This window comes from Wyeomyia smithii, chromosome 3 (assembly GCF_029784165.1).
Source record: "Wyeomyia smithii strain HCP4-BCI-WySm-NY-G18 chromosome 3, ASM2978416v1, whole genome shotgun sequence".
NCBI classification, from domain to species: Eukaryota; Metazoa; Arthropoda; class Insecta; order Diptera; family Culicidae; genus Wyeomyia; species Wyeomyia smithii.
The window spans coordinates 35,948,692-35,974,442 of record NC_073696.1 but is presented as its reverse complement, the minus strand read 5'-3'; the positions used below and the strand labels follow the sequence as shown (position 1 = coordinate 35,974,442).

General features: G+C 35.8%; 1 protein-coding gene across 3 annotated transcripts in view; it reads right to left on the bottom strand.

Moving 5' to 3' along the window:
• Positions 1-611: 611 nt before the first annotated feature.
• Positions 612-25,751, bottom strand: part of LOC129731065 (neural-cadherin) — a 393,666-nt gene continuing 368,526 nt past the window's right edge. For all 3 annotated transcript variants that reach the window (XM_055690805.1, XM_055690804.1, XM_055690806.1), the window contains 3 exons: positions 15,527-15,736; positions 15,058-15,228; positions 612-3,606 (listed from right to left, as the gene is read on the bottom strand). In XM_055690805.1, the coding sequence (XP_055546780.1) occupies positions 3,491-3,606; positions 15,058-15,228; positions 15,527-15,736 (497 nt within the window). In that variant the 3' untranslated portion in view covers positions 612-3,490. The remainder of the gene's footprint in view (positions 3,607-15,057; positions 15,229-15,526; positions 15,737-25,751) is intronic.

Here is a 25,751-nt window from a genome sequence, read left to right as displayed (position 1 = left end):
AATTGTTCGGATTCACAATTCGAGGTTGAAGCGACGAAATTGAAACGAAACTTCAAAGGCGAAGCTCGTTTTAATTCCGCGTATTCTGATAATTCTCATAACCACCTTACCGTTCGATTTCAGACGTCTCACATTCATAAACATACTTCAAACAAACTGAATGCAATTGAAAGATATCCTATTGTTTTCTTGGATTTAGATATCCGCTTTCAGAGATATGGGTAATCATACTCACCTTTTAATACTGCGACTTGTAAACCGCCTTAGGAAAGTAGAAGATTGTGATACTTTTTTAGAAAGCGGCACTGATTCTCAATTCATTGAAAATTTGATTTTAACAATAAAATTGCACCGTATTTGATTACCAAATTCTGGGAACAAAACCACAGTCCACAAACATTAGAGTCTCACTGAAAATTGAAAGGCAACTGCTAAGGGTTTCATCGAATTTGTGACATGGCCACCAAAGCGAGTCTTTCTTTTTTGTTCATATCAAAATACTGGAAACCATTTTCTTTTTTTTTCAGTATATCATTCACAAGAATTGTCCCTCTGTGAATTCCTTCATTTACCATTGTCGTCTGGTTGAAGTTGTTTCGCTCTAACCATAATTGAACGTCGTCGATTTGTAGCTGTTGTTTAGTTTTGTTTTTCTTCTTTTTGCTATGTGTGAGTGTGGGTGTATGTGTCAATGTAACCGTGTACATGTACTGTATGTGTGTGATGCCTGTTTGTTTGACTTTGCTTTTTTTCTGTTGACTGTCTAAATTTTACTCTAAGTAACATTTCTTCCTGTCCCGCACTTCTCCATACTGCCTTACTCGTGTTTGTATCCATAACGCGTTTCGGGTTCAGAATAGGAAAAAAAATCGAATGCCTTCAATTTAATCTTTGATGATCCACTTCTGCTATGTTTATATGCGTGTTCGCATATACCATTACAACACTATATTTACACTAGGATTTTGGTAGTTCACAGTTGTCTATACTAAACACCAGTTTGGTTGATTTCATTTTCGCCGAATTTCATCTAAAATGCGTGTGTGTGAGTGTGTGTGTTTGACTTTTGCTTAATTTTTATAATGAGTGTTCCTCAGCTTCCCACGGGTTTTACTTTTGTATTGTAATAGTTAGTGCTATTTTTTTCTTACAGACAAGTTTATCTCTTAAAGTTTTCCAGTAATCTTTTATTTATGCGCTGTTTTTCTTTAGTTTTCTTATTACAAAAGATAGATTTTCAAATAACTAACGAGTTGTTTTTCCGCGCGGTATTTTGGTTTTTATTTTACTATTTCAAATTAATCGAGAAAGATTTACATACTTTCGCAGTTGTTGGTATGATGTTGATGCATGTGTCAGTGTGTGTGAGTGCTAAGGGTGTTTGTGAGAGAGCGTAGATTTTAGATGATGAACGTTAGAATGATTCAAAACGGACCGTGTCGAGTGAGAACGATTTCTGTCTAAAGAAAAAATCAATCTCTGGAAAATGTCACAGTACAACTAATTGATTCCTACTTTATGGCGTTGATTACATACGTTCCTGGAATAATGAGCATACTAAGTAATGTCGCTTTCTTCTTTTCCCTAAGTTAGTAATAATATTGTTTAATAATACAGATTCAGTTTTTTTTTCTTTCGTTTTTACGCTCACGCGTGTGTCTTTGTGTGGGGTGTATATTTAGGTGCGCGGTCTTTTGTTTTTTTTTGGTATCTGTGTATGAAAGTGTCTGAGTGAGGTCAAGAAAAATCGAACCCAACTACGGTTTTCCCGGGCTAGAAACCAACGAATACCAAGTTGCTGTGTGTTAGGAAATGAATTCCAATAAAGATGTCGGTTGTTTGCGCTCTACCGTTCTACCATTCACTGTTACCGGCCGAAATCGGCGAATATTGGTTGATCTGTTTGTTTCTTAAAATCTGAAACTTAGCCTTTAAATATGATAAATTATAAGAACAAACGTTACAGTCTTTGGATGTACAATATCATTATCTCTTCAATATTAGTTTCCTTATGACATAAATAAATTACCTTAAAAACACTCAAGTGTTCTTCCGTGATTTTGCTGACTTACTGTACGTTCACTTTTTTTTCTCCATTTTCTCATTTCAAAGTTGGTTTATTGCATAAAATTTTGCAATAAATTTCGGCCCTCGGAATTTTCGTCTGTATATTTGATTTACTTAGCTTAAGGGTTATCTTTGAAATTTTAGCAGTTAATACACTAAGTTTTCCCTTAACAATCTAGTTTTTACGATGTTCTCGGTTTCGTGTGTATTAGTTGTAAGATTTTTCCTAGATCGTACATGGCCGTGAAAAAAAGCCTCGTGTCTCGTGTTTGCCGGAACGCGAGAGCAGGGCGCGATTTGCGTCTATGTGTGTATGTGTGTGTGTGTGTTTTTTTGTAAATTGTGTGATCTACAGTAGGCTCACTATGTTTTATAAAAACAATCGCTTTAGTTTTTCCTACTAAAAAACTTTCGTACTTACTTAAGACAAAACAGGAACAGTACAGTGTTTTGTTTAAAAAAAAATCAAAAAGATTTAAATCTTTCTTTACAAACTAAAATAACAAAATAACTATTTGCGTGTTAGTGTGTTAAAATCTCAAAACAAAAATTTGACTGGTTCCAAGGTACTGCAATTACTCTCGATTGTGTCAGCGAAAAAAAAAGAAGATTCAACGTGATCTGTTTCGTGTGTATATTCGTGTGAGTCCTGGTCGTTTCCGTGTATAACTTTGTAAAACGTATGAGTGTTTTGTTTACGAGTGTATAACAGTAAGTGTATATGAGCTTTCTCTTTCGTATAAATTTCACCAAAAAAATGGGTACGCGAGAATTTCACTCATTAAAAACTCGTTGATATAAGTTTATAGTTCAATCATCGGGATAGCAATCAAAACTCCTGACGGGCGAGCGATCTTTTCCGTTACACTTTTATTTCTGACCGAACTAGCTAGAAAGAGGGTGTGGTGTTTTTTTTTCTGCGTTTCAGGATTTTCAGTGCCATCACCTTTTTTTATTATTTACTCTGTGAGCTTTGTTTTCCCTCCCTGCTTTCGAACCTTCGTTAGGATTAATAATTAAACTTTGGTTTAGTATTTTTTTTCATTCTCATGACTGACCTTCTTCTCCCTTAGCTTTGACTGATTGGTGTGAAGTATGGAACTAAAAACGTGCTAAAACAATTTGTACCTAACCTGGTTATTTTCTCCACCCTTCGCTGACCGTTTGTGTCACCACTTCTTGTTGTATTCTCTTGTCGTCATCCACTTCTGTTTGGGACACTAGGTAAAAAGTTCGCTGGCAGGGCAGTTTCCCAGAAACCAGGACGACACTCCGCGGATGATGTTATCCTTTCTTTGTTGTTGTTGTTGTGATGATACAGACAGTGGGGGTGGTTGTTAATCTCTAGTAGTCGCTCCAAAAACTAAGTTCAATAGCTCTCGCACCAGTGACGGACTGCTTCAATCTGCCTTTGTTTGTTGCTCTAATTAAGTTCATCCAAGTCTGTAGGATGATGTTCACCGTACATGTTGGCCAGCTTGTCGAAGCGCGGACCCCAAGCGTCCAAGTAGTCGAACTCCTGCACCTCCTCGTCGGTACCTGGGAATGGGAGAAAACAAAAGAAAGGGAACGAAATTGAAATTATGCTCGATATTTGTGTTGGGCTGTTGCAAGTGCACTCGAAGCAATGGTTCTGTTGAGAAATTTGTTTATTTTTAATGTTTTTTAAGACGACTGTTTTGAGTTTCACCAAAATATTCCATCGATGTGTATTCACCTTTCTTGCTCACTCATTGACCTTTTCGTCTTGTGAAAACGCAAATTTAACAAGTTTGAGGATAGGGTAAATTGTAGAGTTAAAGACGCGTAGAATGTCGTCTGCTTCTGCTCACAAAAACCTGATTGCTATATCATTAAACCTCCATCAATATAGAGCACTATATCAAAAACAAGTTATAAAGTTTGGTTAACCGAGAAGTTGTTTTATTCTCGAATTGTTCAAATTCCGTTATAGAGTTCAATCAGTATTTGACGACAACTATTTATGTTTACCACCAGAGCTAAACAACACCAAATTACCTATCTTCGAACAATTTTTGATTTGTATGAAACTTTGCACAGGCTCGAGACTCATCAAACTGAGTATTTTCCGCAGGTGGAAAATATTTTTTGACTCGAGAGTAATTTTATAAGAGAGTATATGAATTTTGGCACTGGCTTGATCAAAGTATTGTAGTTCGAAAACCTATGGTTGCACAGAACAACTATCTGAGAGAGAATTACTACTAATGCACTACAAAAAAAATATACACGATAAAATTTTTTTTTCTTGAAAATAAGGCTGATACGAATTTCGAATTCTTTTTATGTCCAAAGTTATCAAACTTAGCAAAGGGGGTGGCAAAAAATAAATAACACCGAGACGAAAAAAAATAAATATCTTTGATAAAAGTTTGTGTGCGTCATAAACGTTTGTAACTTGCATTCAAATAAATGTCGAAAAATAACACTTTATTATTATTATTATCTATTTCGCTTGCCTTTTGACAACACTCTCTCTGTTACTGGACTTGTTCATTGCTAAATTAAGCATTAATGCTGTCGGAAAACAAATAAAATGGATAAAACGGTATGAGCTTTTTTTTCTTCCCCTTCCAATATTCAAAATTTTTGAAGGGGTGGGGGGCGTCTGACATAAAATAAAAATAAAATTTGTAACGGCCTAATATTAATAAATATAAAGTTTTAGTTGACAAAAAAAGCTCGAATTTACATTGGTTTTTTAAAGAAATTTTAAGCTTTAACCAAACATATGGCTAATATTTTAGATCGAAGAAATGAAAAATATTTTTCTATTAGAAGTTGAGTTTCGAAGCATTTTTTTACGTAGGACTACGTCTAACCGCACTATATCGAGATACATTCCGCGAAAACTAAAACCAAGATGTAACGTCGAAATGAAAGATTTCAAACGGTTATACTGATGTAACCACATGATCACAATAATCAATATGTCGTTGGATTGATAAAATGATGGACAATTTTGTGATTCTTCAATTTTCATTATCACTTCATTGTTAAACAGTGAAAATTGAATGAAAGTTTCAAGGCCGAATTTTCACCAACAATGTACCAATCATATGCGAGCACGCCTTGCATAGACTTCATGAATATACACCAACTGCCTGCTGTGATATCCTGTATAGCAGTGGCAAAAAAAAAAATTGACAGATTCTCCCCGTCCCAATAGGTCAACTAATGTTAGCTTCCATGAGCCTAGACTATTTTGATGTCTTGAAGGTGAAGATTTTTCTGAAAGTTCGTAACCACCTCCACTATCAAAAAGTATTACGTTCTGCTGTTAATAAATACGTTAATGTTATTAAAACTGATGTCTTGAAAGACTATATTATGGCACAGGCAACAGTACTGCACCGAGCAATGTATGAACAGAGCGCTGGTTACTCGTCGTCTATCAGTGCAGAAAAACTCGATATTCATTTTTGTGCAGTCAAGCCAAGTGAAAACTACATTGCCGCTGTTGACGCACAGTGGGGCGTGAAACACAATCGAATTGCCGTTTGAATTGTCTTCTACTTCTTGTTTCGTATAGCAGCAAATATCAGAATACAATATGATGTTTCGGGTGCCGCAAAATACGCTGCGCCGTACAACAACAAAATGCGTTGTTTATTTTTTAACTCTACACTCTGCTTTTTTCAGATTTATTAAAATTACTGAACATAGGGTATTTAAAAGACAATAGAAAACCAAATTGCTCCGTACAGATCATTGAATAGGTAGTTAAACGAGCTGTACTGAAGATTATATTTTACTAGCTGAATGAATTTAGTCCAATATGACAATACTAGTTGCATCCCGCGGTGGCGGTAAAGAGGAAAACCAAATTCATTTCATCTTGATATTAGAGTTCCGACATTAGTATTTGTATTTTTCAATTGAAATTTTTTTTGAATTAGCATTTGCAAGAAAATATTACTTTCCGTAACCTTACTTGTAATTGAACTACACTATGCAAACATTAATTGCTGAGGCTAATGTTGTGCACAACTCTAATCCAGTTTATTTTCGAAGATAACAGACATATAACTTCCAAATATGGTATCTTCGTTGTTCTTTGGTATCTTGAAACTGATCAAATTTTTTCTGATTGATTCTGTATACTGAAAAAATGTTTAAATTGACCTGAATTGAATGTTAACATGTTCATAAAATTCTATGTCAATTTCAAATTCTTCTGTAAACATATATTTTCTACTAAAACTTTAACCCGTTGTCGATATTTTTTCCACGAGCTTGTAACTGCAGGAAAAAAAGTAACATCTTTGCCGCTTTGTGATCGGTGAGTGAGCCAACTTTAACAAGACAAATAGATATAGAAGGAAGTTTAATTTCTACTAAATCGTACTCAATTAAATATTTTATAGAAGGTTGCCTTTTCGCGTATTAAAGAAAATTCGCTGTACTAGAATGAAAGGTATTCATCAATGGTCCAGAAATCAAATTTGGGGGGAAATTTGGGTCTAGAGCTCTATAGCAATACTTTAGAGAACAACTTTCTTCTACAAAGTTGTTACATATGATAAAGCGCTTATTGAAAAAGTGTCAAAAATTAGGATGCCCAAAATTTTCGATGCTATCAAGTACCTAACTTTTTTATGTTTGTAGATAAAAAACCTTGTTCTACAATGTTATAGCTCCAATAATTTTAAGTAACTTTGTGAAAAAAAGTTTCTCTCTAAAACATTGCTATAGAGCTCTAGACCCAAATTTCCCCCTAAATTTGGTTTCTGGACCATTGTGAATGTTAAAAAGAATATTTTTTCTTTTAAGATAGAGTGCTGCAAAGAAATAATTAAAATACAGACCCCGTTCGATTTTGGCAACTCGCTAGAATTTTTTCTGTTGCCAAAATCGAACCATGCCAAAAATGAACGGTTCTTTTTTCATGACTTTCTTGCCTTTTAAGTAGTCAAAAACGACCTTAACAGTAGAAATGGCCACCAATGAACTAGTTTTAGTTCCAAGTCGTTTGAGGTGTCGCTTGATGAATTTGGGCTGACGACCTAGATAATTGATATTACCACCCGAACCAAAATACCTTCCTCTTGGAAGATATTGAGCTTAAATTGGTTAAAATAAATCAATCAAACTACAAAAGTAAAACGAACTCAAATCAAACTTAGCTTCCAAATAAAAATATAAAATTATTGTAGTCCTACGTCAACTATGCGGTCGTGTCTTAGATACCACCCTCCTACTATTTAATTTCAACATTTTTAAGAATAATGAAGGGAATGATAGGAAAATGATTTGAACAATTATTTTATATCAAAAACTCAAGATGGTAAATTTCGTAAGTTCATTCGTTATATTTTAAAACATTTAATCAAAATACGCATTTATGTGAGTACAGGTTGGACTCGATTATCCGGAACATCAGAAAATGTCTCATTCCGGATAATCGAGTTTTCCGGATAGTTGAACCACAGAAAAAGATATAAATTTGGGGTTAACGAACATTTTTTTATTTTACTTGTAGTGGCGTAACCAGAAATTGTTTCTGAGCTTTAGGCCTTTAGGCTAAAATCTTGAGAAGTAAAATAAAAAAAAAGAGCTTTGATTATTTTCACTTAATTCGAACATATCCTAAACATGCCGGAAGTGACATGAATGGCAACAAATATGCCAGAAAGGTTAAGGTAAAATTTCGGAATGAAAGTTAAAAATAAACGCAAAAAATTTAATTCCGGATAATCGAGTCCGACCTGTACTATGGCGTTCTCCAGCAACAGTCATAGATAAATAGAATGTACGAACAGCTTAACACAATTCATTCCTTGACAGCAAGAAAATGGATAGAAATTCATATTCTTGAACCTAAATCCATCGTCATTCTGCGTTCGTCATCATGGGTCATCTGATGTTATCAGCCATGCATCATTCACTATTATGTAAATTAATTCTCCATCATCTATCATCTATCATCTACCATCTACCATCTACCATCTATCATCTATAATCTATAATCTATAATCTATAATCTATAATCTATAATCTATAATCTATAATCTATAATCTATAATCTATAATCTATAATCTATAATCTATAATCTATAATCTATAATCTATAATCTATAATCTATAATCTATAATCTATAATCTATAATCTATAATCTATAATCTATAATCTATAATCTATAATCTATAACCTATAATCTATAATCTATAATCTATAATCTATAATCTATAATCTATAATCTATAATCTATAATCTATAATCTATAATCTATAATCTATAATCTATAATCTATAATCTATAATCTATAATCTACTATCTATAATTTATAATCTATAATCTATAATCTATAATCTATAATCTATAATCTAAAATCTATAATCTATAATCTATAATCTATAATCTATAATCTATAATCTATGATCTATTATTTATTATCTATCATCTATCATCTATTTTCTGTCATCTATCATTTATCATCTATCATCTATCATCTATCATCTATCATCTATCATCTATCATCTATCATCTATCATCTATCATCTATCATCTATCATCTATCATCTATCATCTATCATCTATCATCTATCATCTATCATCTATCATCTATCATCTATCATCTATCATCTATCATCTATCATCTATCATCTATCATCTATCATCTATCATCTATCATCTATCATCTATCATCTATCATCTATCATCTATCATCCATCATCCGTTATCCGTCATCTATCATCTATCATCCATCATCCGTTATCCGTCATCCGTCATCCGTCATTCGTCATCCGTCATCTGGCATCCGTCATCTGTCATCCGTAATCCGTCATCCATTATCCTTCATCCGTCATCTATCATTCATCATCTATCATCTATCATCTATCATCTATCATCTATCATCTATCATCTATCATCTATCATCTATCATCTATCATCTATCATCTATCATCTATCATCTATCATCTATCATCTATCATCTATCATCTATCATCTATCATCTATCATCTATCATCTATCATCTATCATCTATCATCTATCATCCATCATCCGTTATCCGTCATCTATCATCTATCATCCATCATCCGTTATCCGTCATCCGTCATCCGTCATTCGTCATCCATCATCTGGCATCCGTCATCTGTCATCCGTAATCCGTCATCCATTATCCTTCATCCGTCATCTATCATTCATCATCTATCATCTATCATCTATCATCTATCATCTATCATCTATCATCTATCATCTATCATCTATCATCTATCATCTATCATCTATCATCTATCATCTATCATCTATCATCTATCATCTATCATCTATCATCTATCATCTATCATCCATCATCCGTTATCCGTCATCTATCATCTATCATCCATCATCCGTTATCCGTCATCCGTCATCCGTCATTCGTCATCCGTCATCTGGCATCCGTCATCTGTCATCCGTAATCCGTCATCCATTATCCTTCATCCGTCATCTATCATTCATCATCTATCATCTATCATCTATCATCTATCATCTATCATCTATCATCTATCATCTATCATCTATCATCTATCATCTATCATCTATCATCTATCATCTATCATCTATCATCTATCATCTATCATCTATCATCTATCATCTATCATCTATCATCTATCATCTATCATCTATCATCCATCATCCGTTATCCGTCATCTATCATCTATCATCCATCATCCGTTATCCGTCATCCGTCATCCGTCATCCGTCATTCGTCATCCGTCATCTGACATTCGTCATCTGTCATCCGTAATCCGTCATCCGTCATCCGTCATCCTTCATCCGTCATCTATCATTCATCATCAATCATCTATCATCTATCATCCATCATCCATCATCAATCATCCGTGATCCATCATCCATCATTCGTGATCCATCATCGATCATCCATCATCCATCATCTGTCATCCGTCATTCGTTAAAAGAGCTCAGAAAAACTACCTAGGTATCACCATAAGAGAGAACACAACCAGATGAGCTCGACCAGAACCGTGCGAGATCCGGACGGCCCATTCAGCGAGGACGCCAGCAGCCATTCATAGACCGCTACTGATCTGAATGTGTCGATCGGGACCGTCCACACCATCATGACGAATGACCTGGGATACAGGCCGTACAAGAAGCGCAAGATTCATGAAGTAACGGAGGCTACAACAGAGAAGAGGCTAGACAGAGCCAAACTGATACTTTCGCGGCACGCACAGGAGTTCATGTTTTCTGACGAAAAGTTCTTTGTATTGTAACAGCCGCACAATGTCCTAAATGATGGGCCTTGGGCGCCGACGTTGGGCATGAACACCTCGCGGTTCCAGAGCTGATGGTTTGTGGTGCCGTATCCATCGAGCTTCCCACTGGTGTTTATCGAGAAAAACGTGAAAATAAACCGCGCATACTATGAGACCAAGGTTCTGGAAAAGGTTGTGGCCCCGACACTTTGGGACCTCTACGTGAAGGATCATTACGTCTTTCAGCAAGACGGCGGAGAATTTAACTGATTTTCCCGATAAAACCAGCTTTCTGGCCATAATCCCCTGGACTTTTATACATGTGCGTACATAGCCAAGCAGAGCGATCATAAAGTGGGCACTATAGGTTCTCAATAAGCATTGCCTCCGGGGTTCGAAACGGTCAGCATTTCCATTTGATCTCGCTTCTTTAGCGCGTGTCACACTAGGCTTTCGCTCGTTAATCTAAAACAACCGTCGCCCCTCAAACAAAGAATAGGATGGTCATTTGACACTCGCGTATCGAAGAGATGTACACTCTCATTCATTTGGTGATGTTCGTTTGGCCTATTTCTGTCTACTTCCTTGTATTTATGTTGAGAAACATTATTACAAGATCAATGATATTAAGACAGCGAGCCTTGATAGCGTCAAAGGAAGAAAAAGACGCTTATCGCAGTGAAAAGTGGTTCTACCGTGACCATTTCGAAGCCTGATTGCCTTAATAAAAATTGTCTCAGAGAAGAATATATTGTTTTTTCAATTTTTTACCAGTTTTCAAAGTTATTCGAACTTATTGAACACCCAGTACAAACGATAGTACTATCCCGAATCCTGATATACGGCACTTTACTGGGTATTTCTCAAGATTTGGGAGGAAGAGAGATCACCGGAGGAATGGATGGAAGGAGTTGTATGCCTTATCTATAGAAAGACCGAACGACTATAATGTAGCCGATCAACACCGCCTGCAAAGCTCTCTTCCAGTCTCTACTCCAGCGTTTATCTCCTTTAGGAAAAGGATCAAACGGGTTTTACGATAGCTCGCGCTACCACAAATTAAACCATCACTTTACGGCGAATACTTCAGAAATGTCGGGAGTAAAACGTGCTCACACCTCACGTATTCATGACTTTCAAGGTGGCGTAGGATACGGTTGATCGTGACCACCTATGGCAGATAATTCACGACCACAGTTTCAGGATAAACTTGCATGACTTGTCAATACTACTTTGGTCCAAGCGATGTGCTTCGTGTGCGTATCGGGGCCGCTCTTGACCTCAACATTATTGCAGGAAACTTGGAAATCGGGTCTACTCTATCCTTTGCAGGACGCTTCGATCAAGGAGCATACGCCACCGCACTAACTATGTATAAAACTCTAATTAGACCAGAGGTTCTCTATGAGGTGAAACTGAAATTAAATGATTTTTCCTCGAGCTGTTGACAGAATTTACACACTTTTACACTACGCATTTATTTCACTTCACTTGCGTGAATGATAGAATTAAAAAGTGAAGTGAAATAAAAGTGTAGTGTAAAAGAAACTGTGATTGTATTCACGGAAGACATACCCCCACTAACCATAATGTAAAGTGTTTTGGACAATATTTGGTAGAGTACAAATCGAAAGCGGAGTGTGGCGCACGCCTAGGAATCACGAGCTGCAGAAACTACTGGAACCTCAATTGTGCAGCTGACGCAGGTCGGCAGGTCCCGATGGACCCTTGTAGCTAACCACCTGAAGACTGGCAGTAAGTTACCCACGCCAGTGGGTTGACCCACCTCACACATCGTTTCGCTAGGAATATCTGAGAGGCGGCTGCACAAACCGCACCCCAGATGTTCCCGTTTTCGCAAAACTTCCGAACTAAATTGTCTTGAGTAGTGTTTGGCCCACTCACTACCATATCGCTCCTCGCAAGTGCAAAACAGGATCATACGAAGAAGATATGCTCAGTGGTCTCCTCCACATCCACGCACTCAGGGCACATAGGGGACCCTGCGTGCCCGAACATTTGTAAATACTGCTTGAAGCAGTCATGGCCTGACAGAATCTGTGTCAGGTGGTAGTTCACTTTTCCATGGCGCCTCCCTACCCATACGGATATCTCCAGAATAAGTCGGTACATCCATATACCCTTCATAAAACTGAACCATTCCCGCTCCCATATGATCATCGAGAATGACCTTCTGATGACTTGTATCCATAGCACGCATGCAAATGCGCATCTTACACATCTTCAGAAATGACTTCATTAGTAATAATTCCGCATATACTTAGAATAACGGTGAAATCGTTTTAAAATCAGTTGGAGTTTTTAAAACACAGCGGTCTACATGACATTCAGCCGGAATAACCACAACTATTTCATGAATTTTCTCTCAAGCTTTTGCAGTCACTTTCTATTGAAGCTACAACAATCTAAATGGAAAAATCCATCATCATCACCGTGAGTAGTTTTGCTGTTATAAATTCAGAAGAAAAATTGTTTTAATCTAAAAATATAAACAAAATTTTACAACACAATCAGAACCGTTCATAAAAAATTTCGACAATTACAAGCTTCAATAAAACAATCAATATATGAACAGAAACCAAAACAAATTGTTCATCTGAGATAATTTTGTTTGTTAAAACTTCATGTGCAATAGAAACTTTCACGTTTAAATAACATTATATGTTGAACTCCGCAAGAGTTGGTGCGCATTTAACGTTGGCACCGAATTGAAAAAAAAAATCAAACCCGAAGCTCACTGTAGAAAGAAAGGTGTTCTTATTTCATCCGCGTTTCTAGTGTAATAACTATAAAAAAATCTATAAAAATCTCTTCCTCTTTCAATCCAATTACACAAATATGGAGGTAGCACACCGTTAATTATTTTAGAAAAAGAAACACATAAACGAATAAACAGTTCGTTGCTTTACAGAGAATGTTAATTCATGACAATCTGAAATCAAACGCATTATTCTCTTCTGCTAACGCTATAACCTCAATAGCTGTCTGTTATTGACCAAGTATAAAAAAGTAGATGAACATCCAAATGTGGAGAGATGGATGACTTGTATAGCTGTATTTCACTACTAATCGTTAATGCGTTTCTCAAACGCCAAAGAATTCCATACTTTTTGGTAATTTTTATAATGACATTATCAATGTGAGCGTTGAACTTTAGGTTGTTGATCAATAATCACGACAAGATTTTCAATCTCCTGAACGAAAATCATAAATTCAGTAATATCAATTTCAATTGCTTACACTGGCCGACCAAATGAAAAAAAGTGCAATCCAAAAGCTCAAACCGGAAAAAAATGAAAAGTTATAGTTATTCAACCATTATTATCAACTTTTATGCCCCTAGCCCACGAAATGTTTATTAGAAAAATCTTTTTCTTTGATAGTGCCCATTTTGAAACGTTAAGAATAGATTTAGGCAATTAAGTTATCTGTCTAAAAAAATTCATAAATCTAAAGGGATTCTCTTTGGATTTTTGTTCCGATCTTGATACCATTTTTCATGTTCATGATCGGACAAAACGATATATTTGAATACGATCGCGTCCCCTAGCCCACGAAATGTTTATTAGAAAAATCTTTTTCTTTGATAGTGCCCATTTTGAAACGTTAAAAATAGATTTAGGCAATTAAGTTATCTGTCTAAAAAAATTCATAAATCTAAAGGGATTCTCTTTGGATTTTTGTTCCGATCTTGATACCATTTTTCATGTTCATGATCGGACAAAACGATATATTTGGATACGATCGCGTCCGAGTTAGGTACTATGCATTGTTGTTACTGTAAACAAGAAAGATAGATTGTTTTGATAAACGTAATTTGTTTATATTTTCATATGAAAATCTATGTACCATGGAAATAGTCTAAATTGTTTTGATCATGATCCAGTTAGTGCTTTGAAATATATATTGGAACTTTCTAGGAACATAATCCTGAAAGTCTGATTTTGGGTGAAATACATAGAGCCTGATAGATATAACATGGTAATATTAATATTTGATTGAAATTATAGCACATTTAAGAGATATGCGATTATTGTCGCAAATTAAGAGGCGCAGCAACGCGTGCCGGGTATCAGATAGTGACAAATATAAATACAATTTTATATTATCTGCTATTAGCCCGCTCATTATGCGGAATCAGAGACACCTGTAATATCAGATGTTCTGCGGTACAGTACAATTGAGCTACAATTGGAAAATTGAACGCAACACTGTCACGCAAATTTTAATCGGATTGCAGCGTTAATGCTGAATATTTTTTATTCAACATTTTTTCCATTTTTCATCGTTCGTGACACAATTGATCTGATTGCGAGAAAGGTGATGTTTGTTCAACAAAAATGTCACTTAGTTGTGTATCATATAAAAAATACTTTAGGTGATTGAAAATTAGGTTAAATTTCACTCTGTCGCTCTCATTTTAAGAATAAAATAAAAATTCTGTCAAACTGAATGGTGGTGAAGAACGATGCGAATATATTCTCGGATAAAATTCTTTAGAAGTAATCATTTTAAACGCAAAACTGTTAACATCATCGACAGCTCCCACTGGAGTTAGCGATAACTCTTGACAACTATGCTACTCATTACCAAACGATCATTGCATTCGGAGTAGTTCTCGATACTCCTACTGGTCTTCAAATTAGTTAGTGCGCAATTTTACGCGAACTATTCCCGCCTGTATCAATCATTGCAATTTGTGCTCTACACGTTGGTATGTGCAATCAAAACCGACCGACTCACCTGACTGTAACGAACTAAGCGAACCGGCCGTACTGCCGCCGCCCTCGTACGCATAGTTCCGCAGGTCATCGAAGGGGGGCGCATTCGGGTCGCTGTCGGCACGCTTCTTGTGCTCCTCGATGAACATGCCAACATTTGGCTCGTGACCGGGTCCCATCGTCATTACGGGATCTGCCAATGAAAATAGTTCAAAGAAGTTCGAGTTAGATACACAAATAAGCAGGTCTGCAGGGAGCGATCCGACAATCACGTTGCGCTGTCCCGTGCGATGTTCATTTTAAGCAAAAGAAAATATGAATTCTAAAAAAAAAGTACGCCACCGGCACAGGCAGCATCACGTGATTCGCGGACCGCTACCCGCAGCAGCAGAGTCCAGCGGAACGGTTGATTAGTTTGCACTGAGATGGATGTATGACCCGACCCGTCGCTGTTGGCGTTCAAAGGCAGCATAACTCTGAATAGTACTTACACATCAACGGTGGCATTTTGCACTGCGTCAGTTCCGGCATAGGTCCGATTGGAATCTGCAGCGGTGTGATATCGTACGCGGTCATATCGTCCTCGCCACCGCCTTCATCATCGTAGTTGATGATATTTTCCCGCACGTCGTCGTCCGGTCCTGGATACTTGATGTGCGATTCCCGTCTCCGGTTGTAGACCACAAACACCAGCACTAGAACTATATGCGTTTTTTTGGTGTTGTAAAATTTATCGTTTTCATCACGACACACGGTGATAAACGAAATCGCGCAGAACGCAGTAAAAAGAAACGGTGGAAAAAACAGTAAAGAAAGATTAGTTCGAGTTCAATTTGATGATATTAAAAATTTAAAACTTGGAAGCCCTTTCCGGAAAAGATTGGTTGCTTTTCCAGCCGTCACAGACAATCTCCGGATGGAGCGGAAATACGGAAACCGCAAAGAGCTTTCTCCGGCAACCGGAAATAGCTTCCAAAGTATTTATCGAGAAATTCTATCGACAATACAGGGGATTGAAACGAAGATCCATTCATCTGTTTGGTTGCATTTTCGCTACACAGAGTTACCAAACTTAAGCTCTCCAGCATTCTGCGGGAGGGTTGAAGTGGAAAAGAAAACGGAAAAACAGCAAAACGAGCAAACGAGAATATCAGAACTTGCACTAGAGCATTCAGAAATAAAGGGCAATATGTGTGAGTGCAGTTGGATAAAAATAAGCAACTATAGTTTGCATTGAGAGTAAAGCTGCCTCGTCTCTAAGTCTAGTGGTATGCTATCGACTGTAAAGTGAACTTCTAGAGAGACGAAACAATTGTAAGAAACTGCATGGGAGGGTTCCATATGCTACAATAATGGAATTCTATGAATATTTCCACCGTACAGCTTCACGGAAACGGAAAGCAAAACCTGCTCTAGATCGCTGCTTGAATAATAGGCACTGCTTCGAATTGCTAGCCATCCCGAGGTGATGGCCCCGGGGTGGTTTTCGGAATATGACAATCATGCGAGAGTATGCTTTCTAATAATGCATCGCGAAGCTGCCTGCAGTGATAGTTTTTTTTCGTTATTCCATCGAAGGATTTAGAGAAGGTTTTGGATTCGCTTCACTGTACAGTGTGGGTCCCGCGGCGGGCGGTATGATGGTTCTGTTGACGTGGGCGGTTGTGCACGGATTGCTGCAAAGCTATCGAGAATAGAGAACGAAACATGATTTGCCAATTCCTTTGGTTTGTTTTCCTATGGCGCGCTGTCAGGGTTTACAGTAGGAACCGGATTTGCTGTTTACAATGTGCGAGTAAGTGTTTGCTTGTTTCGACTCGACGGATATTCGTTTGTTTCTCGCTCGCCGGCAAGATCCGGTAAGTTTCGATGAGTCACTCTCGTTCCGGTGAATAAACTGTGAGTGATTAGTTGCATGAATCTGGTACGTTTTGTTTCTGCTTAGTCCTAGTCATGCTGAGTTGGCTAGTTGAATTGTGAAACGTTGGATTAGATTTTTTTTCTCTGTCAGCATCAGACGATTCAGCTTTTATAGACTAGGTTATCTGATTCAGTTTGAAAACGAGTATTTTTAATTTGCATACTTTCATATTCAATTATTGTGGTTATGTTAGGAAAAGTGTATGACTGAATATGAATAGAGAAAAGAAACAAGGATTGACTGCAAGGTCGACAAAAAAGAACCTAGTATTTTTGGATACAAGTAGGTTTTATATCTTTCCGAAAGTTTTGTTATGCCTAATTACTGCCTATGCAATGTAATTACTAGTTTGCGCAATAATGTTTGGATATTTTTTTCCACCGATTGAATTTCATCTTTGCACCGTTTCTACTTGCTTTGTGCGATTTTTGATAATTTCATGATATGTTCATCTTCTACTGCTCCTTTCCTAAATTTTACGTTTTCTTTTCTGAATTAAATCCAACTTTTTTCTAACCGATTTTTTTTGCTAATGTGTTTATTTTTTTCATGTAGAAAAATATCTGCACTATGTTCTACGTATTTTTGCATCCCTAATAATTACAACTCACACAACGTTTGAGGGGGTGCAGGTGTCTTTTGTTATTTGTTTTGCGTTTCAAAATATTTAAACAACTTTTGGATACATTGATCAACACTCTGCTCTCTTCACGGTTTCACTTATAAGTGCATTTATTAATGCATACATCAAAACCGCATCATTTTTTCAGCAGGATTTGAGAATTTTTTCTCGTCTCATTTTAGGAATAGTTTAAAGTATTTTAAATTTTTTTTAAATTTTTTTCACGCTTAATTTTCAACCGCTTCTTATAATTTTGATTCATTTCATTTGAACCTTTGTTTTACATATATTTACTTCGATATTTCCATTTAACATAGTACGTTTTTATTTTCGAATCTTTTGACGTAGAGCTACGTCTCTCGGCAACATTCTAAGGGAGGGTGTAAAATGAAAATTTAAAGGAATTCTTCATTCTTGCAACGATCGATTGGAAAATTAGCTACGCGTTCACCAGAAGACCGAACATTGTGATTTGATCATGCTAACTTTTGTAATATTGAAAAAGAAGCCTTGTTTTCAACGTAGATTTCGACCAAAAAAAAACAAGAATACCATTCAAAACGGGTATTTTCGGAATCGGGATGATATCCAGAGGTCAGAATCCGACCTCCAATTTAATTTTAAAATTCAGAAACGTGACGTCCAGATTTTGGGAATTAGTCTAAATTGCCGCATACCACCTAATATGAGTATTTTATTTAGGGTTTTTTTTAGGGTTGCCACATATATTTTAAGAGTTGTTTTATTAGTTTTGGATAAAAGTTACTGAAGAAATATATTAATACAAGATAGTCTGTAGTCTAAAATCTGTGTAGCATTCGGGAGAGTTGAAAGAGAACTACTACCGACATGTACCGCTTTAGATAATCAAATTGATTAATTACTACTTACGTTACTTCTTAATCTATTGCATGAGAGCAATTTCACAAAAAATGGGCAATTATTGAAATCTACCATTTTTGATCAAATTGAAACTTTGTACAGATGTTCCTATGGGCTTACCTTAGCTTAGGTAGACTGCCCGTAGTTGCACTCCATGATTGGTCGAACCAATAAAATCGCAAAATGAATCAGATGAATGGTGTTTGAGACTAGCATTACATTCTTATTGTGCAATTTTCTCTGGTTCATGGAATCAACAGGTTTCTGGGGCGGCGAAGAATCTCTTAATGCAATTGCAAATATTCGTGCTATTAGTATATATTTCAGTCACAATTGATTTAGAAAAAGATTTTTGTAAAAACGATGTTGTGGATTGCAAATAATTTTAGAGCAAGAACGGTTCGTTAGATCGAAAAGCAGTAGATAACAAAGAAAAAAAAAACAAAACCAGACGGTGTGTTTGATTACTGTGATGTCTTCAGTAAAGTTATAGACAGCAACTTTGTCCTTCCAGAAAAAATATACATTTTCTCACGCGGAGGATGGATCTAAATGTATGCAAAAACATTTTTCAGAGTTTAAAAAAAAAAAACAAAGAAAACCGTCCTAAAATATTTGATCCTCGTTTGAATATGATAATGGTCAATCTAGAGACCAAAAGGCAATATTTTAAATTTTAATTATTTACACCAAAACTGTTTTTTTTAACGGATAAATGACAACTTTCGGCCTAAAACGGAAAAAGTAATTGAAATAAGGTCAACATCTGGTACCGTTTTTAAATAAGCGAGAAAAACAACCCTCGAATAAAACCACGTAAAAAAGACGTTACTGTACAAACCACAAATTTTTTAGACAAAACCCAAAAATATTAATATAACTAAAATATCTCAGAAATCAACATTTTGAAAATGTAATTTTTTTTCTTCGTGAACTACACAATATTAGCTAAAAATTGATAATTTTTTGCACTTGAAAAATTGAGAAAAAAAACTTAAAATAAAAAAATTTGGATTTTTTTTTACAGTGTATATTTCTTTTGGAAGGACAAAATTATTATCTACAATTTTGCCGAAGATATTATAACGAGCAATCAAACCTTGTTGGTTCCAAATATATTTATAATATCGTCAATAGGACCTTGGCTTAGCAAGTTTAGCATGTACATATGACAGTCCAAGTTCTTTGTGCTGAAAGGAAACTTACATTAGAAGTATTTTCTGAGTCGACTGCATATTAATGAAAAAAATACGTTTAAAGCCAAGACGGTTTCTTTGATCTTTATAGTGGTTCCGAAAAGTTGTAGATAACAATTTTGTAGTTCAAGAAAAATATATACACTGTAAAAACTGCCCGAACATATTTTTTTTTATTCCTCAAAGTTTTAACAGCTAACTTTGAGCAGTTATATTAGGAAAATAAAGGATAAAATTACTGTCTACAACTTTGCCGAAGACATCATGCTACTCGAAAAAAAAAGGGGGGTTGTGTGCTAAGCCACGACCGCAAGGTTGAAGTAGAATACTGTTTCAAGAAAGATAACCCGGCTGCTTGCGTGTCAGTAATTTTTTCTAGTAATTAAACGTTGACTAATCAGATCAAACGAATTTTGCGCTTCATTGTCCATTTTCAATAATATAGTAAGTTGCTTGTCATGGTTGGGGCTTGACAATTTTTAAATTTTGAGATGAAATTTTGTCGGATGTCGTGCTCATGACTGAAGGAAAAGATAATTCAGTACGTTTTGAGACGCGGAGATGTAGAAAAATTTATAACTTTTACAAATTTAAAATGTAAATTAACTCATTAGATAATATTAACTTTTCAAACAAGTTTTTATTTCATCCTGAAAACGACAATTTGTTGTTCATTTTAGTATCGGATAAGATGCCGATCACATCTTTGCGTTAGCACTGACAGGGCGAATAAAGTATTCCTTGTGATAAAGTAAACAATGAAATGCTGATATAACACTCAAAACTAGATGGCTTACGTGTTGTCAAATGAGTCAACTTTTCATTGAATGCATTTACTAGTGCCCACTATCGCACAGAGACTGCATTTCACTAAAGTGCCTAACTGCATCAGCCGCTATCGATGCTGAGATCCGCTGTAACTAGTTCGCTATCCATAGCCATGCCACAGTTGTGGCCGCTTTCCGCCATCGCTGGTATCCACTGTACTGCTACTGCTGCTGCTAAGGAAGGACGACTGCTGTTGTCGCTGTCTAGAACTATCATGAGCGGCTTCGGCTGAAATAGACTCTTATAGAGGCCAAATAGCATATTTTAAATTGCAAGGTATATGATTCTGTCGACCGTGCTTGGGAAGCAATCATATAACGACCAATCAGAGGTCGAATTTTTCGTTTTAACAAGGCTTGACTATTTTTGGTAGTACAATAGTGTGAATAATAAAAATACAATTATCTTCTTTAGGAAAGAATCTTATCTTCTTTTGGAAAGAATATCATCTTCTTTTGGAAAGAAAAGAATATTATCTTCTTTTGGAAAGAATCTTGGAAGATTTTCCAATCTATTGCTGCAAGAACGAAGGAAATCCATCGAATACTGACCGATTTATTAGCATTTGAAATTGGACATATTTTTCACTTTTTTCGGTTTTAGATTTTCATTTCACATCCCTATGTAGCCGAACTTCCTGAGAGAAGTATTCTACTTCAAAATTCGTTCTAGTTTTTTACTTGTTTTAGAAAGTTTTACTGTTTTAATTAAACAAGCCTTCTGTGATTTTTATTATATAAAACAACATTTTTGAAAATAAACAGGCTTAAAATTTAATTAATTACATTACACCGCTGAAACAAACCGTTCTAGCTCGCAAAGTGTTGGCAATCTCCAATATCGTTTTTACAAATATTTTCTTCAAAATTAATCGTGATTAAAAACATTTGATAATAGCACAAAATCACACTTTAGCCCATAGAAAAATCTGTCAGCCAAAAGAATTGAAATTGCTCAAAAACGTTATCATAAAACAGCCAGTCCAAATTCTACATTAACCTTGCGGCCGTGTCTCATGCACAACCCCTTCAACTTTTTTTATCAAAAAACGAAAACAAACGATGAATCCGGTGAGCAATTATTTTGCGACTTTTTGACACCATTTCGAAGCGGCTAGGTGCGCCAAAACTCACAGAAATCAATAAAATGCTCTTATCTCTCTTTTTCCAGTTTGAGCTCCAACGCCTTCTTTTTCATTTTCGTCGGTACCCGGGGCTCCTGCCTTTCCCGAAATTTTTAGCCAAGAAGATTATTTTAGTTAGTTTTGTAAACCTTTATGCAGTCTCCAGATTTTTTTTCACAAGTCGATTTATCTGCAGATACTATGATTTTCTGTTGATTTTGATCGCTTTCAACCGTGTTATGTTTTAGTTAGGATGATTTATTCACTGATATTTGTAACTTTAAATCACATTTAGCCAATAATTTACGTATTTGTTAGTTCTATGAATCCTTAGAATTACATTTATAATGTTTTGCTTTTGACGCTATTCATTTACAGTGCTGCTTCGATTTTATCAACCGTCATTTTTACCTCAAATCACAATTATGTCACGTTTTCTATTTCGATTTTATTGCGCTTTTTTAAAAGAATTTTTAATCAAGAATAATGTACTAACAGTTGTTGAAAGTGTTGTTTTCAATACACATGTGTATAGCAATTATGAACTCAATTACAAAATCTTGAATTTCTCCAGGAGATGAAAGACCTCTCATTATTGTAAAGATTTGTAACCTATTTAGACTAGTTACTTATGTTTTGAGTTTGTTTTTAAACTGATGATTTGAGTAAAGGGGTGTAGGAGTTGGCCGTCGTGAGACCAATTGATCTAATAAATAAATTCAACAAATTGATCTGCTTTTTTGTAGATCGTTTTTTATTAGAATCTATACTCGCTGTGCTATTCTCGAATTTTGTTTACTACCCTAATGAGTGGGGTGCTACAAATCTTCAAACATGCTCGCGACAAGTGTCTGATCGCATCTACCAAGGAAAGTCCTAACCGGACGGTTACGGACATTTTACCCTATCATATGCTGTTGTTTAAAGCTTTTCTTAGCTTTTGGACAAAACTTTGTTAAACATAGACAAATTTTATTTAATTTTATTGTAATCTTGTTGGTCAGTGTGACAATAGGCCATGCAAAATAACTTCTAGGATTTTTCGGAGTGTGATGACTTCGCGAGGTGTACTTAGATATTTATTCATGTCTCACGGCGACCCTTTAGTCGGAGACTGCTAACTCGGCAGTTCTATTTAAGGATGTTGCAAACCTGAGTTTGATCGATAAATATCACAATTAATCTAATGATTACGCTTTTTCCTTTAATGCATCGCGTCTATCGGAGTGAGTTTGCTTTCTCGAAGGGATTCGGGTTAGGCAACAGAAATATTTAGATGTTCCGAGTGGTAGATGATTTTCGCGCGTCATTCGCAAAGAATCACGATGTTTGACAAAAATACTAATCGTTCGTTTTCGAAATAGGCGAACGTCACGCGCAGCATTTTTAATCGAACTTGAAACAAAAACTACTTGTTATCCGAGCAGTTGAGAAAAGAGATCTATTTAAAGCTCAAATTGCCAGGCAATTTGGTGTTCATAGAACGTCGATTTAAAAATAATTTTTTTCTAGCGGTTCCACAATTTCACATTAACAAGCATAAGACTCTCCTAATTATGCTATGGAATAGTATAATAAGGAGAGTCTTCTAACGTTTCTAACTAGTTTTAGTTGCCGTAAGGTTTTCAGTTTTTGATATTTAAATTATAATTCCTCACTTTATACACTTATTTAATACCTGCTAGCGGAGTTGTTATTCTTCTCAGTGTGTAGACGCTTACTTCTTGCTCATCATGAGCGCTGCGTGTAGCAATTTTTTGCACCACACTTCTTTCTTCTGCTTTATGCTGTGTTTCTTTCGCTTGAAGAAAAATTAATACACTCGCTGCTCATACCACAGCTGAGAAAAATAGGAGTAGTGAAACACTCTAGTGAGAATACACAAAAGTACCACGCGGTGCGCACGGCTTTCGAGATGCAAAGCAAATAACGCAATCTACTTTCTTACTCAGATGTTTTTTTTATATGATATATCCTTAGAGACATACAGTAAGAGCACTGCAGTGAGTTTTGTTGTGTAGTTATTGTTTCGTAATGTCCTTTCGTGTGAGAAAGCCCACACCAGTTTATTAAAGAGATACAGGGGGTAGACAAAATGATTGAGATAGACAAAAAAATTTCAATTTTAAAATAGTCAGAACTTAACGAAAAATGATTCATTTTTGATTAAACCGTTTTCGTTTTCCCGGAAAATTATTCTAGTTTCCAAAAATTACTAGGGTATTCGACAGTACCCACGGATACCGGATATGTTCCGAGTTTTAGGAGTGCGTGTCAAAATGTGCATTCTTGCAATGCGTAGAACTTTTTGTGGCATTTTGTTTATTTTAGGTGTATATGTTTCCAATAAACTAGAATTCATTCCGAGTTTACTGGTGCCCAAAGGATGAAAATCCGTCGAGGAATCTTCGAGATATGAATTGAAATTAATTTAATGTTTTTTTTCCAATTTTTTGTTGTTGGGTACATAGTACTCGAAAAAGTTTTTGTTAGAAAACTTTTTTTCTTTAAGAGTTTCCATTCTGTTCTGAAGAGCCTTAGGCAACTAAATTGTCTATCTGAAAACCTTCATTTGAAAAAATTTGAAAAAAAAAACGATATTTTAAAGTCACTTTTTGTTTTTATACAATTAAATTTTGTCAGTGTAGGATCTGAAATTCAAATTTTAAATATTTTCAAATAAAAGTTCAAATAATTTTCAAAAGTTATCAAATGACAAACATTTTCTAGCTCTCGTCATTATTTAGATATGTTGATTTATAAGAAAAAGGTTTAAATACTTCTAAACCTTTTCAAATGAGAAGCTTTGTAGCTGCAAGGTTACAGAGTCCGCTTTGATAAGCAGGTGGCTGTGGGTTCGAATCTTAGTAGAATCAGGCTATTTGGTTGTCAAAGGATTTAAACATGGGTTTATTCTCAGACTCTCCCCTACATACCCTTCCTTCAAGTTGAATTCCATGACTTTCATCTTACCAAAAATAAAAAATAATAAATCTTGTCTAGGTAACGTATAATAGTTCTCTTCAGGTTCTTTTCCTCTTGACAAAATAACTCCCTCTTAGAATAAACCTGGCCAGAGAGAAACGTGAGGTGAAGTTTCACTTCAGGGAATTATAATTTGGTGATATTGGTAGGTTAGAAAGAGGCTCGGTATTGCAGTGAGCTTGAAACGGAAGGGTAAAATCTCACACACAAGCACGGATATAAATGGAAAGCGTATCATTTACTTCAATAGCTATATGAATATGAAGTGCGGAATACAGAAAACACCTGGGCAATATCACGATCAAATGTCTCTGGTCGCAGTGGTGAGTCCACACAGAGAAAAAAAAACCTTCTCAAATGAAAGTCCAGATAAATTTTCAAAAAAGTTTGCAAAGTTGCTTGGTTTAATAAGGCCTACACACCCACAAAGTTTCATTATGTTCTGCTAGGGTGCCCAAGGAAAATTGTACCCAGCAAGAGAAAAAACTGCCAAAACAACACCCATACTTAATTAACTCATATCTCGATGGTTCTTCTACAGATTTTCAACCTTTGGGTACCACTGAACTCGGAATGAATTCTCTACTTTACTGTAAACATATGAACCTAACTGAAACAAGATGTCAGAAAAAGTTCTACGTAATTCAAAAATGCACATTCTGATATACACTCTCAAAATCCGGAACATATCCGGTGTCCATTGGTCACGTCAAGTTCTCAAGTAAAACTAGGAAACCAGGATAGTTTTTCAGTGAAATGAAAACGGTTTCATCAAAATTAATTCATTTTGCGTGAAGTTCTGGCTATTAAAAATTGACAAAATTTTGCCTGTCTCAATCATTTTGTCTACCCTTTGTATATCAGCTTCCACCGCGGTTTTTTTTACAAACTCCTCAGAAACAAACGATTCGTCGCACTCTTCAAACAAGTGCTTCGCTTTGCCCACTCGGGTTTGATTTATTTTCGACGAAGATTATTCCCTGTAATTGCACAACTCAAGCACTTTGGGTGACCATTTGCAATCCAGTTGGTATCTGAATCAATTGTTTTGAAAGATAAAGAAAAACTTTTTTCTAAAAATTTAACGGATCTACAACATCGTAGAACAATTTCTCTCATCTGCAAAGATAAAAAGTTAGATACTTGAATTTTTCTCAAC